We start from the raw sequence: 18,731 nt of genomic DNA, 5'->3' as shown, positions 1-18,731 counted from the left end.
GGTGTTCAATGCAGCGAGAAAATCACGTACCCGGGGGCGGGTTTGAGCTTCCCCTTAACAAACCTGTATACTAGATTCATAACATTTTGTTGAGGCAAAGTAAAATTAGAGAACGCAAACAAAAAATTTCGCAATTTTTCCATTTTTAAAGGGACATAACTCTAGAAAGGTAAAAGTGGCGCTACCCAAATTCGTACTTGATCTGAATTTTGTGGTAATAAGTATTGTGTATAAGTTTCATAACATTTGGTAGAAGCAAACTTAAGTTAGAGAACGGAAACGAAAAAAAATTCCGCAATTTTTCCATTTGTAAAGGGCATAACTCTAGAACAGTAAAAGTGACGCCACCAAAATGCAAACTTGATCTGTGTTTTGTGATAATAAGCATTCTGTATAAGTTTCATAACATTTGATTGAGGCAAACTAAAGTTAGAGAAAGGAAACCAATTTGTGGGACGTACGAACGTACTGATGGACAAGGGTAAAACTTAATACCCCCTCCAAAACTGAACCTTAGTGTAACAATGTATTGCCTTGTATGTCATGTTTAGAATTTGTTCTTCATTGTGACATTTGTAGTCATCCCTTGATGAGTACACACATTTTCAATCATTGAATTCATTCTGTTAAACAATTCAATATGTGTAGTTAAATATCTTTAATAACATGCTATGAGCCACTTTAGAAATTGTAAAATCTTAACAAGACTTAACTTGGTCCTTGTAGACAATAGAAGAATATTTAATGTGTTCAAAGTAACATTTAAGGATTAAACTTAATAAGGAACAAAGTATGGAAAACTAAAAAAGCTGAAATATATCTTAATAATCTGATAAACGTATTCTGAATTCTGACCACTCACCAAAGAAACAACTCTTGTAAAGGGCCTTCAAAGGAACTCTAGAATTTTGTTTCAATGGGTTCTTGTGTTCTTTCAAATAAAATAAATGTGGATAGTGTCCACATGTGGACACAGATGATGCCCCGCTTGCATATCATATATTTATAAAGGGACACAACTGAAGAACCGTAAAAGTGACGCTACCCAAATTTGAACTTTATCTGAGTTTTGTGGTAATAAGCATTGTGTGCAAGTCTCATAACATTTGGTTAAGGCTAACTTAAGTAGAGAACAGAAACTAAAAATTCAGCAATTTTTGTACTTGTAAACACGCATAACTCTAGAACGGTTGTGTATAAGTTTAATAACATTTGGTTGAGACAAACTAAAGTTAGAGAACGGAAACGAAAAATTCAGCAATTTTTATGTTTATAAAGGGACATTACTCAAGAATGGTAAAAGTGTCGCCACCAAATTTCGTACTTAATCTGTATTATGTAGTAATAAGCATTGTGTATCAGTTTCATAACATTTGGTTGAGGCAAACTAAAGTTAGAAAACGGAAACAAAAGAATTGTACTTGATCTTAGTTTTGTGGTAATGAATATTGTGTATAGGTTTCATAATGTTTGGTTGGGGCAAACTTAAGTTACAGAATGGAAACTAAAAAATTTGCAATCTTTCGATTTATAAAGGGGCATAACTCAATAATGGTTAAAGTGACACTACCCAAATTCAACTTCAAGAACTTGATCTGTGTTTTATCAGTGGAAGTCAAAATTAAACATTGCATTGTATAAAGCATTGATTGTAGTTGATTCAACTATAATCATGGACAAAGGAAGATAACTCCAATTTTAATAAAATGCTCCGCTGGGCGCAGCTTGATACGACCGCAGAGGTCGAACCCTGAACAGTTGGATCAAGTATGGACACAACATTCAAGCTTGATACAGCACTGAATTTGGATTGTGATTAAATATTTGACACAGCATAGGTTTCTGACACAGAATGAATGTGGTCTAAGAACTTAAATTTTTTTAATTTACCTATTCAAACCATATCATTATTATTTGCTTTTATACATAATTCAGAAATAACCAATTTAAAATGGAAAATTTTAAAGAAAAAAAAAGGGAAACCCCCCCCCCAAATTTTTTGAACCCCCTTATGATTCATCACCCCCAAACTCAATCCAAACCTTCCCTTTGTGGTATGGTACCTTGCAGTACAATTTCATAGAGATCCATACACTTGAACACAAGTTATTGTCTGGAAACTAGAAAAATGCTTGTTTTTGGCCCCTTTTTGGTCCAATATTCCTAAACATTTAGGGCAATTACCCCAAAACTCAAACCCAGCTTTCCCTTTGTGATATGGAACCTTGTAGTACAATTTCATAAAGATCCATACATTTACACACAAGTTATTGTCCTGAAACTAGAAAAATGCTTGTTTTTTGCCCCTTTTTGACCCCTAATTCCTAAAATTTTGAGGCAATTATCCCAAAATCAATTGCAGCCTTCCCTTTGTGGTATGGTACCTTGTAGTATAATTTCAGAGAGATCCATACATTTGAACACAAGTTATTGTCTGGAAACTAGAAAAATGCTTATTTTTGGCCCCTTATTCTTAAACGTTTTGGGCAATTACCCCCAAACTCAATTCCAGCTTTCCCTTTGTGATATGGAACCTAGTAGTACAATTTCAGAAAGATCCATAGACTTACACACAAGTTATTGTCATGAAACTAGAAAAATGCTTGTTTTTTGCCCCTTTTTTGGCCCCTAATTCCTTAAATTTTTTGGCAATTACCCCCAAAATCAATCAAAACATTCCCTTTGTGATATGGAACCTTGCAGTACAATTTCAGAGAGATCCATACACTTGAACACAAGTTATTGTCTGGAAACTAGAAAAATGCTTATTTTTGGCCCCTTATTCCTAAACGTTTTGGGCAATCACCCCCAAACTCAATTCCAGTTTTCCCTTTGTGATATGGAACCTTGTAGTACAATTTCAGAAAGATCCATAGACTTACACACAAGTTATTGTCATGAAACTAGAAAAACGCTTGTTTTTTGCCCCTTTTTTAGCCCCTAATTCCTAAAATTTTGAAGCAATTACCCCCAAAATCAGTCCAAGCATTCCCTTTGTAATATGGAACCTTGTAGTACAATGTCAGAGAGATCCATACACTAACACACAAGTTATGTCTGGAAGTTACAAAAATGCTTATTTTTGGCCCCTCATTCCTTAACTTTTGGTACCATAACCCCCAAAATCAATCCCAACCTTCCTTTTGTGGTATTGAACCTTATGGTAAAATTTCATAGAGATCCATTCACTTAAACTTAAGTTAGAGTGCGAAAACCAGACGACACCGACGCCAACGTCATACCAATATACGACCACAAATTTTTTTTGCAGTCGTATAAAAATTACTTAAAATATATAGAAGAAATATTTAGAAAAAAAATTAAAATTTTACACAATTTTTTTCATTTAGAAAGGGGCATAACTCTAGAACGGTTAAAGTGAAACCACCAAAATTCAAACTTGATTTGTGTTTTGTGGTAATTAGCATTGTGTATAAGTTTCATAACATTTGGTAGAGGCAAACTTTAAGTTAGAGAACGGAAACTAAATATTTTGCAAATTTTCCATTTATAAAGGGGCATAACTCTAGAACCGTTAAAGTGACGCCACCAAAATTCAAACTTGATCTGTGTTTTGTGGTAATAAGCATTGTGTATAAGTTTCATAACATTTGGTAGAGGCAAACTCAAGTTAGAGAACGGAAACCAATTTTGGGATGTACTTACGTACGTACGGATGGACAAGGGTAAAACTTAATGCCCCCACCGCTACGGTGGGGGCATAAAAATTAGAATCAGGACCATTCTTGCCTATTTTGTCCCTATGAAACCAAAATGTTTTTAGTAAGTTTTATGTTCTTTTCTGCACAGTTTGGTTTCATTTTCACCTAACTATTTTTGAAAATAAAATAAAATCTAATACTTATAGAGTTTCAATCATGAAAACTATAACTTCTGTAGTAATAACCATATTGTTTTTCTGGTCAAAAGTAAAAACATTTGTTAAGGGCTTCAAAGACCTATATCTGTAAAGATGGTCTCAACTGATTCAATAGCTCTTTAGATGTAGTTTTTAAAAAGTCCAGCAAGCCAGAAACTAGAATAGACCAAGGTGGACATATTTGTTGACAAATCCCCTCCAAAAATAAGAAAACTGGGATAGGACCTTGCAAGGAAGATTTCTGCAAAGTTTGGTTTCATTTTGTTGAGTGGTTCCCAAGAAAAGGATCAAAATTTGAAGCATTATAGATGGACAACAACACATTTTTCCAATCAATGGAGCACAAGACTGCAAAAACTTGCAGTTATATAACAAGAGGACCCCAAGAGTCTGAATCTACCCACTCATTAAGTAAGAATATGCCATTTTGATATATATTTAATTTTTTGCAAAAATTTATGTTTGATTATTTGTAAATCTTATTATTACAGTGGCATATTTTATACCTTGAATTGATGATCACTTTTACTGTTTACAGTATATACAGATCTTTCTAAGCCATTACAAAATTATAGAAATTAGTAAAATAATGATCATGTTGGGCCATAAATCCTATAAGGAGTCTGACAATTGGGCCATGTTGACCAACTTGAAAATCTAGTTTTTCACAATCCACTATAAACTTTGACAAAATACAAAAAATGGTTAAAAATCATCACTCAGGGGAAATGACTCATATAAGGAGTAGGACAATTTCAGCCAAGTTGACTTATTTGTAGATATTATTTTTACTTATTACTATTTTTCTCTATCTATTATAGTTTCTTCAAAATACAAAAAAGGGTAAAAAAAATCATCTTTCAAGGGCAATTACTTCTCTAAGGAGTCAGTTGACAATTTCAGCCATGTTGTCTTATTTGTAGACCTATTTGTGCTGAACATTTTTGCTCAATTCAGTTTTTTTCTATTATGGTTTCTGATATAATTGGTAAAATCAGCATTAAAGGGCAGTAACTCCTATAAAGACTCAATTAACGATTTCTCAAATCTATTATGGTTTCTACAAAAACTGCAAAAATGGGTTATAAACTTAAAACAGAGAGATATGTCTTACCTTTTTGCTATTTTGAAATTAAAATAGCAATATTTTAACATGTAAATTATGCAAAATATTCAAAGTAAATGAAACCATGACTGAAGGTACAGGGCTGTGCCAATGCTTATACAACTGCATACCAAATATTATTAGCCCATCATAAGTGGTTCCATTTAAACTGACCTTGACTGAGGGGGTAAGGCCAAATTATCTCCATAGAAATCAGATATAAGATATAATAATTGGTTACATTGAAAATGACCAAATCACAAACTTAATATGTAAACTATGCAAAAATTTCAAAGTCAATAGACCATGACTGAGAAGTCAAAATATCATTGATTTACCATTAGGGGTTTCCCTTATACTGACCTAATCACAAACTTGAACCAATTGTTGACACCGCCAACAGCAAGTCTCAATTTATATAATTTCTTTCTATCTATAATAGTTTCTGCAAAAACACAAAAATGGATAAAAAAGTCTTTCAAGGGCAATAACTCCAATAAGTGGTCAATTAACAATTTTGACCATATTAAACTATTTGTAGATCTTATTTTGCTTAAAATTTTACTCTAATAGATATTCCCTTTATTCTATAATAGTTTCAGCAAATAATGCAAATAATAGTTAAAATCATCATTTTAGGCAATAACCTGTTAATAATTTTTACCCAGTTTTTATGTCAGTTTTACTCTTACTGCATTAGTTTTAGAGAATAAGCAATAAACTGAATTTTACCACTATGTTTTATTTCAGCAACAACAGTCATGTTTGATGATGGATCAAATCAATAGATACAATTTTAAAACTAGATTCCATAAGGAACTTTTGGGTAAAGATTGGTAATATTTGGCCCAGTAGTTTCAGAGCAGGAGATTAAAAAAAAAAAAGGAAGAATGTGTCCATGGGACATGGATGCCCTCGCTTGTAAATACATGGCAAATTCAGCAATTTTTCCATTTACAAAAGGACATAACTTGAGATTGGTAAAAGTGACGCTACCATATTCAAACTTGATCTGTGTTTGGTGGTAATAAGCATTGTGTATATGTTTCTTTACAAATGGCTGTGGCAAAGTAAAGTAAGAGAACGGAAACTAATTTTGGAATGTACAGAAGGACAGAAGTACGGACATACAGATGGACAAGGGTAAAACTTAACGCCCCCTTAGCCAGGGCCGGTGCATAAAAAGTTAATGACAACCAACTGACTTACTACAGAAACCATAATTGATGCCAAGTGATGGCCAATAGGCCAGGTGAGCTCAAAATGCTATAACACTAAAATGTGCATTGTCTTATTCTGCAAGATATTTTGTCTTATTTCAAGCAAACATTTTCATCTTTTCTATTTATTTTTATGTTCTTAAAGTTCATAAAAAATTTACTCATACTTCAAGACTGAAGCTGGCTATGCCAAAATACATTTCAAGTCTAGCTTACACTAAACATAAATAAATTCTCATCTCCATTCTTTTAGTATGAACAATATCTATTAAAAAAAAAACAGTTTCACACACATCCTTTTCAAAGTTAGCAGTTTGTTCTTAGTCTTCATTAACATTATGGCAATTTGTAATTTTAAAATCAATATAATAATGGATAATAAAATGCTCCGCTGGGCGCAGCTTGATACGACCGCAGAGGTCGACCCCTGAACAGTTGGGGCAAGTATGGACACAACATTCAAGCTTGATACAGCACTGAATTTGGATTGTGATTAAATATTTGACACAGCATAGGTTTCTGACACAGACTGAATGTGGTCTAAGACCTTAAAAATTTTTAATTTACCTATTATGGTCCAATATCCAAAATCTAAATACATACACGGTTAGATTCTGCATATCAAAGAACCCCAAGAATTCAATTTTTGTTAAAATCAAACTAAGTTTAATTTTGGACCCTTTGGACCTTAATGTAGACCAATTTGAAAACGGGACCAAAAATTAAGAATCTAAATACACAGTTAGATTCAGCATATCAAAGAACCCCAATATTTCAATTTTTGATGAAATCAAACCAAATCATTATTATTTGCTTTTATATATAAATCAAAAATAACCAACTTAAAATGGAAAATTTTAAAGAAAAAAAAAAAGGAAAAAAAGGAAAAAAAAAAAAAAAGGAAACCCCCCCCCCCCAATTTTTTGAACCCCCTTCTGATTCATCACCCCCAAACTCAATCCCAGCCTTCCCTTTGTGGTATGGTACCTTGCAGTACAATTTCAGAGAGATCCATACACTTGAACACAAGTTATTGTCTGGAAACTAAAAATGCTTGTTTTTTGGCCCCTTTTTGGCCCCAAATTCCTAAACATTTAGGGCAATTACCCCCAAACTCAAACCCAGCTTTCCCTTAGTGATATGGAACCTTTTAGTACAATTTCATAAAGATCAATACACTTACACACAAGTTATTGTCCTGAAACTAGAACAATGCTTGTTCTTTGCCCCTTTTTGGCCCTTTTTCCTAAAATTTTTAGGTAATTACCCCCAAAATCAATCCCAGTCTTTCCTTTGTGGTATGGTACCTTGCAGTACAATTTCAGAGAGATCCATACACTTGAACACAATTTATTGTCTGGAAACTAGAAAAATGATTATTTTTGGCCCCTTTTTGTCCCCTTATTCCTAAACGTTTTGGGCAATTACCCCAAAACTCAATTCCAGCTTTCCCTTTGAGATATGGAACCTTGTAGTACAATTTCAGAAAGATCCATACACTTACACACAAGTTAAATGTCCTGAAACTAGAAAAATGATTGTTTTTTGCCCCTTTTTGTCACCTAAAATTTTGAGGCAATTACCCCCAAAATCAATCCCAGCCTTCCCTTTGTATTAAGGTACCTTGCAGTACAATTTCAGAGAGATCCATACACTTGAACACAAATTATTGTCTGGAAACTAGAAAAATGCTTATTTTTGGCCCCTTATTCCTAAATGTTTTGGGCAATTACCCCCAAACTCAATTCCTGCTTTCCCTTTGTGATATGGAACCTTGTAGTACAATTTCAGAAAGATCCATACACTTACACACAAGTTATTGTCATGAAACTAGAAAAATGCTTGTTTTTTGCCCCTTTTTTGGCCCCTGATTCCTAAAATTTTGAGGCAATTACCCCCAAAACCAATTCCAGCATTCCCTTTGTGATATGGAACCTTGTGGTACAATGTCAGAGAGATCCATACGCTAACACACAAGTTATTGTCTGGAAGTTACAAAAATGCTTATTTTTGGCCCCTTATTGGCCCCTTATTCCTTAACTGTTGGTATCATAACCCCAAAATCAATCCCAACCTTCCTTTTGTGGTATTGAACCTTATGGTAAAATTTCATAGAGATCCATTCACTTAAACTAAAGTTATTGTGCGAAAACCAATGTGTCTTCGGACAACATCAACGCCAACGTCATACCAATATACGAATGCAAAAATTTTTTGCGGTCATATAAAAAAGGACACATTTTTAGATGTTTACAACATCAATCATATCAGACTGTGGTTCATAAAGGGCATACGTCCTTAAGACGAAAAAGAAATACATTACGGGTAATTATTTAATGTTCTGACTTGAAGCAATGCAAATGGCTCAATCAGCTTTTTATGTAAAAGTGATTTACCTCTCAAATAAAATCAGCAAGCATGTTTAAGAAATATTTTTTATAGCATTGTTATTTGATAAATTAAAATTGCACATTTTCTTTTGATATAACTGCACAATCTATGACAATTTATAAATAGTTTTATGGTCCATCTCTGATTCTAAATGGTCCAGTTTACTCCACCATTTATATAGAAATCTATCTGTGATAAGTCTGAACCACGGAGTTATCAAATGTCCTTTACTGTCTGATGTTGCTAAAATAAAATATAAAGTTCTTATTAATTACATGAAATAAAGCTTTGCAGGAAGAAGCTGGTTAGATAACTAATAGATTTTTACCAGACTGTATCTTATGCCCCTATCATGTAAAGACAAACGGGGTTCTTACAAATACACCAGAGCTGATCCTTACATTTAAAAGAGAAAGTATCACTGGAGTAGTGTTATCTTTGCTGTCACAAAATCTTTTGATTAGCTCATTTTTGTTACATACACAGTGTTTAATGTGGTTTAAGAGCTTTAATTACAATTATTTCAATCTGTTGCAAGCTGTTGATACCTATACAATTTAAAATTCTATTCATCTTTTACCTGCCAATGATTGTGTATTAAAATATGCATGCAACTTACACATCAGATCTTAAGAGATGTACTTTTTTTTACATCTTTTGAAGACCATGCACCTACCATACAAAGTCAACAATTATCCTCTGAATTTAAATCATCGATAATCTAATATAAATTCATTTCACTAAATGTGCAGAAGCAATACAATAAAATATGGTCATACCTATGTATAAAAGGTAATGATGGATACATGTATTTTTTCTACTCTTTTGGATTTGTGAAACAAGATATGTTTACTATTTGATAATTATTGCTTTTTTTCTTCTAATACAATCTTAAACACATCAGAAGGCAAAGTCTATTACTTCATTTAGCATTAAGAATCAAAACTTTTGCCAAGTAGAAGGAAAATTCATTTCTAAAAAGTGGACCATACAGATTGGGCTCCAGCAATTTGCCATAAGATGCAGGAAAGTTAATTCAAATAGAAAATGATTAAATGAATATATAACTTAACCAAAGTTATTCATAATGGAAGATACATGTATTATGTATTAAGAATCCAACACTGGGCAAAATGATTCTGCAATCTTTTTCTGTAATTTCTGAACATTCTTTAATTAATTTTGATTTTAAATGGGGAAACAAAGAACAAAACACCAGAAAGAATGTCAGAACATCTGAGTCACCTACGGTTCAAACATTGACTCTTTGACATGGTTTGTTTGAGTCAGAAATACGAAACCTACCCTAAGGTGTCTGAGATTTTCAAGTCTCGCATTCTTGCTGGTATTTTATTGTTTGCTAACAATGGTTTATCCAATTAATATTCAAATAGGATTCAAAAATGTTAAGAAATTGTAGGAAAAGATACTGTACACGTCAAGGAGCATGGGTGAGACATGAATAGTTTACCAAAAACAGGACCAGAAAGAAAAAATAAATAATATTTCTAAAGAAATAGTATGCTTTATCGTGCTTATGTAAATAATATCTGACAGAAACCAAATGAAGCAGATTTTAGCAACTATAGGTCACTTTGTGCCAGTGTGTGGCCTTCAACAATGAGCAAAACCCATGCCCTAAGCATATCCAACTTATAAATCAAAGTATGGTTGTGTTAGCAGAAATTAGGTATCTTACAGATCCAAGAAGCACTCACATGATGTTATAAAGTTGTAATCATTATCAAACTGATAACCAAATATGAATTCATTCTCTATTCAATAGCTCCTGGGAATAGTGTGACAAACATATCTGTTTTCATTCAACATATTCATAATCATTAAAAAATTCAAAGTATTGGCTAATAGAAATTAATGTCTGACAGATCCCAATAGCACTCACATGTTACAAATCATCATTGTCAAGTCACTTACCAAATATAAAGTCATTTTGTCCAGCTGTTCCTGAGAAAGGTGTGACAGAAAAATTTATTTTCATTCAAGATTGAAAAGTTTAGTTACAGGGGATGTAGGTGTATGAGAAATCAAAAAAGTTCTCAATGGTTACAATTCATCAATGCTAAGCTACATGTACTGTAAAAATATGAAATAATTTTGTTAATAGTTCAAAGAAAGATTTTGACCTAAATATTTGTTGGACAGACAGACAGACAGACAGACAGACAGACAGACAGAAGGACTGACAGAGTGAAGGATGAGTGGATTGACAAGATGATTGCAATATAGCCCTTCCCTAAGAGTGGGGTTATAATACAGATAATCTAATGCAAGTTTTGAATTCCTTCTGAACAAAATATCTAAGGCATTATACGGTATCACTAGCAATAGCAGACATTTTCATTTTAATCAGATATCTTATATATTATTTAAAAGATGCCTTAGCTAATCCTGACTAAAATATATCTCATATATTACCTAAAACATCTCTAAGCTGATCCTGACTAAGATATATCTCATATATTACCTAAAAAATCTCTAAGCTGATCCTGACTAACATATCTGTAACTTTTTACTTCATTTGTATTTATCTTGACATCTACATCCTTTTGAATAAATAATATATAGTCTATTTCACTTTCTCCCCAGATACCATCTTCTGGTTGGTTACCAGCCATGTACTGGATCCTGGTCAAATATTTAAAGTCATCTACAGAAACCTGGAAAACAAAATTAAATGTTTAATGTAATACTTTTATAACATTGAAAATTTATGTCTCAGTAAAGTGTTGAATGTTGAGTAACAAGGATGTTACAGTCAGAGTATGCCCTCATAACTCTGAATAATAATACTACTGGCATTAAATAATCATATGGGGATCTTTTCACCATGGAAATTATCTGTATAGTTTGATTATGCAGATTAACTATATTTCAGCTGACAATGTTTTCATATGGACTTTTGACTTCCCACCCTGAAGATAAGTGCTCTCCTTCATCAGAAGTGTGTTGTGTAACTTACCGGTATAACAAGTTCAGAATCTTGTGGTATATAAATTCTGGATGAATAATGTTAACAAAATATGTCTGACCCATAGATAAATAGAAACTCAGCTTAGACACAAATTTTAAGATACAGTTGTTAGAGTTTAAAGTATCAAAATTACAATCACACAACATTTGTTTTAATGTGGAGCTAAGCGTGTTGAATTAAATGTTTGATCATTTGAGAAAAGGGTACCTGTTCTGGTGAGATTCCTAATTCATGATTTAATTTCCTCTGAGCTGCTCTCCTCACACCTATTGCATTTCCTTCCTCTAGTTCAGGGCCTGTATACAGTGGATGGCTGCAGCAAGTGTTTGTAAAATTATCTACAATTGAAATCAATTAAGATGGAATGTAGGTGATCAGATATGACATAAAGATGACAAGCTACCTACAGGTTATTAAATAATGTACAGATGCACATATAAACAAATCAATCATGTATATGTAAGTATAGGTGGAATATAGTAAGTTTCTAATCATAATTTAGTTTGCAACAATACGTATCATAACTATAAAATGACTACTAATGTATTCAACCAACCATCCATTTATCTAAATCTATACCTTTTGGAAGGAATGTTATTTCATCCACCAAAGTTATAATTATCTTAAGTCTCAATAACTCTTGCTCAAATGTTTAAATACACAATGTATTAATATTATTCAAAATTTAAACAACATTTACCAGGAAAAGTAATTTTGGCATCAGATCTTTGTTGTAATAAAAGCTGTCCCTGTTGATTAAACAAAAACACACTGAAGGCTCTGTGAAGCAAACCTGTAAATGTAAAACTGAAATATTCAACTATAATTAAAATAAAATGCTTCGCTGGGCGCAGCCTGATATGACCACAGAGGTCGAACCCTGAACAGTTGGGGCAAGTTTGGACACAATATTCAAGCTTGATACTGTCTGAATTTGGATTGTGATCAAATTTTTAACATAATATAGGTTTCTGACACAAAATAAATGTGGTCAAAGATCTTAAAATTTTGAAGTGGGACATTTAATTTACCTAGAATGGTCTGATGTTCAAATTCTAACAACATGGTTAGATTCAGCATATCAAAAAAAACAAAAATTTAATTTTAGTTGAAATCAAACAAAGTTTAATTTTGGACCCTTCAAACCTTAATATGGACTAATTTGAAAACAGGGCCCAAAATAAAAATCTAAATGCACAATAAGATTCAGCATATCATACAGCTGCAATGATTCAGTTTTTGATGAAATCAAACAAAGTTTAATTTTGGACCCTTTTGACCTTAATGTAGACCAATTTAAAAATGGGGCCCAATATCCAAAAAAGTAATAAAAGGTTAGAACCCCCAAAAATGAAAGACTTTAAATTAATCCCATTGAAATTGGTTAAAAGATTTGTATTTATTTTCAATTGAAGATTTCTTGATATTGCCCAGTACTGTGGTATTGTACAATACTGTGCTATTGCGCAATACTGTGTAATTGAAGATTTCTTGCTATTGTGCAATACTGTGCAATTGAAGATTTCTTGCTATTGCACAATACTGTGCTATTGTGCAATACTGTGCTATTGTGTAATACTGTGCTATTGTGCAATACTGTGCTATTGAAGATTTCTTGGTAATGCGCAATACTGTGCAATTGAAGATTTCTTGCTATTGCCCAATACTGTGCAATTGAAGATTTCTTGCTAATGCGCAATACTGTGCAATTGAAGATTTCTTGCTAATGCGCCATTCTGTGCAATTGAAGATTTCTTGCTATTGCGCAATACTGTGCAACTGAAGATTTCTTGCTATTGCCCAATACTGTGGTATTGTACAATACTGTGCTATTGCGCAGTACTGTGCTATTGCGCAGTACTGTGCTATTGCGCAGTACTGTGCTATTGCGCAGTACTGTGCAATTGAAGATTTCTTTCTATTGAGCAATACTGTGCAATTATTTGAAATTTCAAAAATTGAAAAAAAAAAAAAAAGCCTTAAAAAAAATTGAAAAAAAAAATTCCCCCAATCTTTTTTAACCCCTCCCCCCCCCTGGAGTAATTACCCCCAAATTCAATCCCAGCCTTCAGCCTTCCCTTTGTTGTATGGAACCATGTAGTACAATTTTAGAGAGATCCATACACTTAAACACGTTATTGTCTGGAAACTACAAAAAAGCTTGTTTTTGGCCCCTTTTTTGCTCATAATTCCTGAATGTTTGGAGCAATTACCCCGAAACTCAATCCCAGCATTCCCTTTGTGATATGGAACCTTGTGGTACAATTTCAGAGAGATCCATACACTTACAAACAAGTTATTGTCTGGAAACTACAAAAATGCTTGTTTTTGGCCCTTAATTCCTAAACTGTTGGTACCATAACCCCCGAAATCAATCCCAACCTTTCTTTTGTGGTATTGAACCTTCTGGTAAAATTTCTTAAAGATCCATTCACTTAAACTAAAGTTATTGTCCGGAAACCAAATGTGTCTTCGGACGAAGCTAACGCCGACAACAACATCATAGCATTATAAGATGCAAAAAAAAATTTTTTGTGGTCCTATAAAAACTCCTTTTTTCCAAAATGAAATCAAATCAATAAAAGAAGAATTCCCATAAATACCAGTAAGTTAAAACAAATTTAAATATTGTCAAAATTACCTGATATATAACTAAGTTCTAGTTTGCTAAGATAATCCTAGGAAAATCAGTGAAAGCACTAGTTAAATGCATATGATGAAGCAGAGAACAATTACAATATGAACAAATCTAAATTTAACATGTTGTTTTGAGTATAATCACAGGTGTCCTAAATTCATATTACACAAACTACTGTCACTGAATCCTGTTGCTAATGAAATTTGAAAGCATTTGCAAGGAAATCCGCCTTTATATTAATGAAAGCAGGTTAATTCTACTCCTGGATACAGAGTGAGACCGTGGCAAGAAGTCTTACAGTTATAATGACCTACAGTTGCTTAATTCCACAACATTTTGACTCTGTTGGAAATTAGGGTCTCATTGGCAATCATACCACATCTCCCTATTTTATTTTTATTTTGGTTACTTTTCTGTAGTCAATAGGTTCCATAAATGACAGCAATTTGTATAATGTTGTGATGGATGACAAGACATCCTGTTTGGTGTTGTTGCATTAGGAATATTGTAACCCGGTTGTTTATTACCAAGGTTCTTCAGAATTACTATTAGTAATGAAAAGATGACTAGAAAAATCACTTTCAGGAAAAGGTAATAAGAATATCAAAAAATAAAAACATAATTCATTTTTTATCTGTATGTATTTAAAATGTACATTGTTAACTGTTCTGTATTTCATCATACCTTTGTTGATATTTTCTAGTAGATGACAATGTTTCTTTGATCCAGAACCTATCTTTTTGTCATTTTCATCTATTAGGATGCATTCTTCTTTCATTAGCTGGACTTGAGTTACATCACAGTTTTTTAGGATCCCGTCTGATACACCCAGTGGTATCTGGCTACTGGTCATTACATTTCTTAAAAGAAAACAGTGTGGTTACATATCTTCTGGTACAAAAGAGTAATACTGGAAGTTGTTTTCTGTGTTCTTATTTGAATTAACAAAAATTTAATTGTAATCAATTAAAAAAAAAATTAATATAACTTTTTCATCTTTGCTTCTTCCAATTTGTTTTAAGAGTTAGGGTAAAGATTACCAATGCAACAGCAACAAATATCTGTTGTGTGTGTAATACATGCCAAGGTATGAAGGGGATTAGTTAACACATTTTTGGTAACAACAAATTTTCTGAAGAATTTTGGGGTAATGATAAATCTAAGCAAATTAAATAATTTCATTAGACTCACAAGCAGCAGTGGCATCAACCCAGTATTATAAAAAATTTGTCAAAGATACCAGGCAAATGATTTGGTACAATAGATGCATGTTTTTTTCTACATTAGACTCATCGGTGGCTCTTGAATCAACACAGTTTGAAGGCCAAATCAGTACAAAATTGATAGCAAAAACAGCTAAGGCACTCTATGCCTAGGGGTAGAAATACCTTAGAGTTTCCAATAATTCTACATTTCATTAGTAGTAAATATACAGGAAATGAAATTACCAAAGATTTTTCATGTTATAAAAAAAATGGTGACTACTGGGCTGGTGATACATGTTGAGAAGACCGCGTGATCAGTTACGTCTCAAATAACCTTTGTATCCTGGTCACGGCACCATAAATGTGGGGACGATTTCTAATTTATATCTGACTCTAACATAACAAACAACAGCTATTCACCGATGATACAAAGGTAATTCAAGACCTAGCAGATCCCACAGTTTTCTCAACATAACCCTCAGGGACAAAATGTCCACCAGCAGTTGCATCAATCCAGTGTTTGTAAAAAATCATCAACGATACCAGGCTTATGATATGAAAACCCAGACATGTGTTTCATCTACATAAGACTCATCAATGGCACTTGATACAAAACAGTTGGAAGGCCAAACCAATAAAAAGTTAAAGAGTATTAAGATCCAAAAATTTGAAAAAAAGTTGTACAAATAAGGCAATGGCAATCTATGCCTGGGGTAGAAAAACCTTAGTGTTTTGAATATTTTAACATTTTATATATCAAAGACTGCTATCAAATATCTTTTTGTCTTCTTCCTCTTCCAGAAGACAGTCGAATAATTTATCTTCTTATACATCAAAGACTGTTGTGAATTTCACCAAGGATTTATATAGTAAGAAGCCTTCTTACTATATAAATCCTTGATTTCGCATTAAGGTTCATGTGGACCCTTTGGCTAAAATGGCTGCATTTTCACCTCAAAATTTACTCTGAGTACAGACAAACCTGTGTATCTGGAAAAGATTTAAGGCATAACATGCCCTAGATAAATAAAATTCAAATATATTTTATATTTTAGAAAATTAAAAACTAAACAGGATTTTGCAGTGCTTTTTTTTTCATCCCTGCAGAAGATGATAAAATTAACAAACAGTTGAGTTTCACTTGATATGGTCCACTCAGGTACACAGTTTAAATCACCAATTATTGTCAGGTATCTATTGTCCATCTATTGTCCATGTCAATCAATACAGTTCACTTCAATTATTACCTGTGGGGAAGTTCTCAAACCTCTTTCCCAACTTTATTTTGGCACCTTCTGGAGGAATGAAAAAAAGTGCACTGCAAAATCCTGTTAAGTTTTTAAATTTCTAAAACATTAAATAGATTTGAATTATATTTATCTATATGCCTTAAAACTTTCCAGATACACAGGTTTGTCTGTACTCAGAGTAAATTTTGAGGTGAAATTTCAGCCATTTTAGCCACATGAACCTTAAATAATAAACAAATATCTGACATGTACTATCCATTATTTCTGGGAGACAACACTTGATATTATTGCATGATTACAAAAATCCATACCTTCTTAAAACATGTTGTAAACTCCTTGTTTTAGACAAGGCAAAACGTTTGAGTAAATTAACTTTTGCCATTCGTCTTACTTTCCGTTTCCACCCTACTTTCTACTTTCACTTTAAATTACCGGAAGTACAGTCTAGTCACATAATTTCGTGGATACATAAGTTCGTGGACTTCCGGAAATCCCAAATATTTCGCATGCGTGTTATTGTTATGACGTCATCATTCGCATGTTTTGATTGCTATAGGATATCCCTACAACGTCAACATACAAAATGAATCTAGTCGTTTCAAGCAAGGTAAGACTTATTACTTATTCATTTAATTAGCAAAATGGCTGATTTTACTTATTTCCTAATTTGACTAATTTCCATCGACCTCGATACCTTTATTCCAAAGTTATTATCCAAAATCCAAGTGTCGTCTGGTTACTCTACTTTCCAATGAACAATATCACGTGACGAACAAGGAGATTCCCTGTCAGCAAAAAAAATCTATGGAACGCAATCAGTGTCATAATCTTATATGTTTTTGATGTATTTTAGCGATAAAAGATGAATTTTGGTTTATCAAATGAACTTCAAAAGAGTTATTGAGCACAGTTCTTGTAAATTAAGTTCAACTTACGTTGATTACTGGGTAGTATAGAGGATTTGTATACACGATTTTATTTTATTGTGTATTTATTTGTTTTGTTAAAAGTTTTGTGTATCACAAAATTATTAGTGTTATTTTTTTAATATTTTACAGGTTCAACTTAAAAGGCAGAAATACAAGTCGTATTCACCAACAAAACTGACTAATGCTTATCTGGATGTTATTGACAAGAAGCTTAGTGTTGCCAAGGCTGCAAGAAAGTATTGTCTTCCTGAACAGACACTAAGAGACCGTGTATTGGGCCACATCTCTATAGACAACGTTAAGTCTGGACCACCACCAGTGTTCGACTGTGAACAGGAGGCAAGATTGGTTCAGCACATAAAAGAAATGGGTGCAGTAGGATATGCATACACCAGAGGTGAAGTGGTGGATCTTGGATCTGAGTATGCTGTTCACATGGGTATAAAGACAAAAGACGACAAGCAGCTGTCATTGAGATGGTTTTACAGCTTCATGGGTAGATGGCCTGAACTAAAGGTATGGAGACCTAAAACCATCTCAGAACTTAGAGCAAAGGCAACCTCAAGGGCATCAATTTACAGGTACTTTGATGAACTTAACCGTATAATGGAAAAATATCAGCTAAAAGACAAGCCACAGAGTATATATAATGTTGATGAGAAGGGTTTACAACCAAACTATAAACCACCAAATGTTGTGGCCTCTGCAGAGTATGTACCCTCTACCTTGTCTTCAGAAAAAGGTCAAACAACAACTGTAATGGGATGTGGTAATGCCTTAGGACATCAAATTCCACCATATTTTATTTTCGCTGGTAAACGTATGAGACAGGAGTTGTTAGAAGGGGCCACACCTGGTGCTGATGGGTCTGTCAGTGAAACTGGATGGTCCAATTCAGAGATATTTCAGTCCTACCTGGAAAATCATTTCATTAAATACGTCACTGGTATGCAGGACAAACATATTCTTCTTCTGTATGATGGTCACAGGACTCACATAACACCAGATATCATTGATTGGGCAGTAGAGAAAAAAATTATCTTGTATGTTTTGCCTCCTCACACCAGCCATGTTCTTCAGCCCATGGATGTTGGTTGTTTTGGGCCTTTCGCAAGAATCTA

The 18,731-nt window shown here is 33.2% G+C and overlaps 1 protein-coding gene and 1 long non-coding RNA gene across 2 annotated transcripts in view; both read right to left on the bottom strand.

Annotated features, from left to right (window-relative positions):
• LOC127728497 (uncharacterized) overlaps positions 1-3,359 on the bottom strand; it is a 42,184-nt gene extending 38,825 nt beyond the window's left edge. The window contains exon 1 of the long non-coding RNA XR_007994145.1: positions 3,009-3,359. This is a non-coding gene — a long non-coding RNA (uncharacterized LOC127728497). The remainder of the gene's footprint in view (positions 1-3,008) is intronic.
• A 5,165-nt stretch (positions 3,360-8,524) lies between these two features.
• On the bottom strand, positions 8,525-17,116 carry LOC127728476 (isopentenyl-diphosphate Delta-isomerase 1-like). The gene is made up of 6 exons (XM_052235874.1): positions 16,993-17,116; positions 14,911-15,086; positions 12,289-12,381; positions 11,796-11,926; positions 11,082-11,274; positions 8,525-8,839 (listed from the first exon to the last, which is right to left on the bottom strand). Exons 1-6 carry the CDS (start codon positions 17,061-17,063, stop codon positions 8,703-8,705), a joined length of 801 nt encoding a protein of 266 aa, XP_052091834.1. The 5' UTR covers positions 17,064-17,116; the 3' UTR covers positions 8,525-8,702.
• Positions 17,117-18,731: the final 1,615 nt, after the last annotated feature.

This window comes from Mytilus californianus, unplaced genomic scaffold (genome assembly GCF_021869535.1).
Source record: "Mytilus californianus isolate M0D057914Y unplaced genomic scaffold, xbMytCali1.0.p SCAF_2, whole genome shotgun sequence".
In the NCBI taxonomy this organism is placed as follows: Eukaryota; Metazoa; Mollusca; class Bivalvia; order Mytilida; family Mytilidae; genus Mytilus; species Mytilus californianus.
The sequence above is the reverse complement of the archived record's forward strand: the minus strand, read 5'-3'. Positions and strand labels throughout refer to the sequence as shown.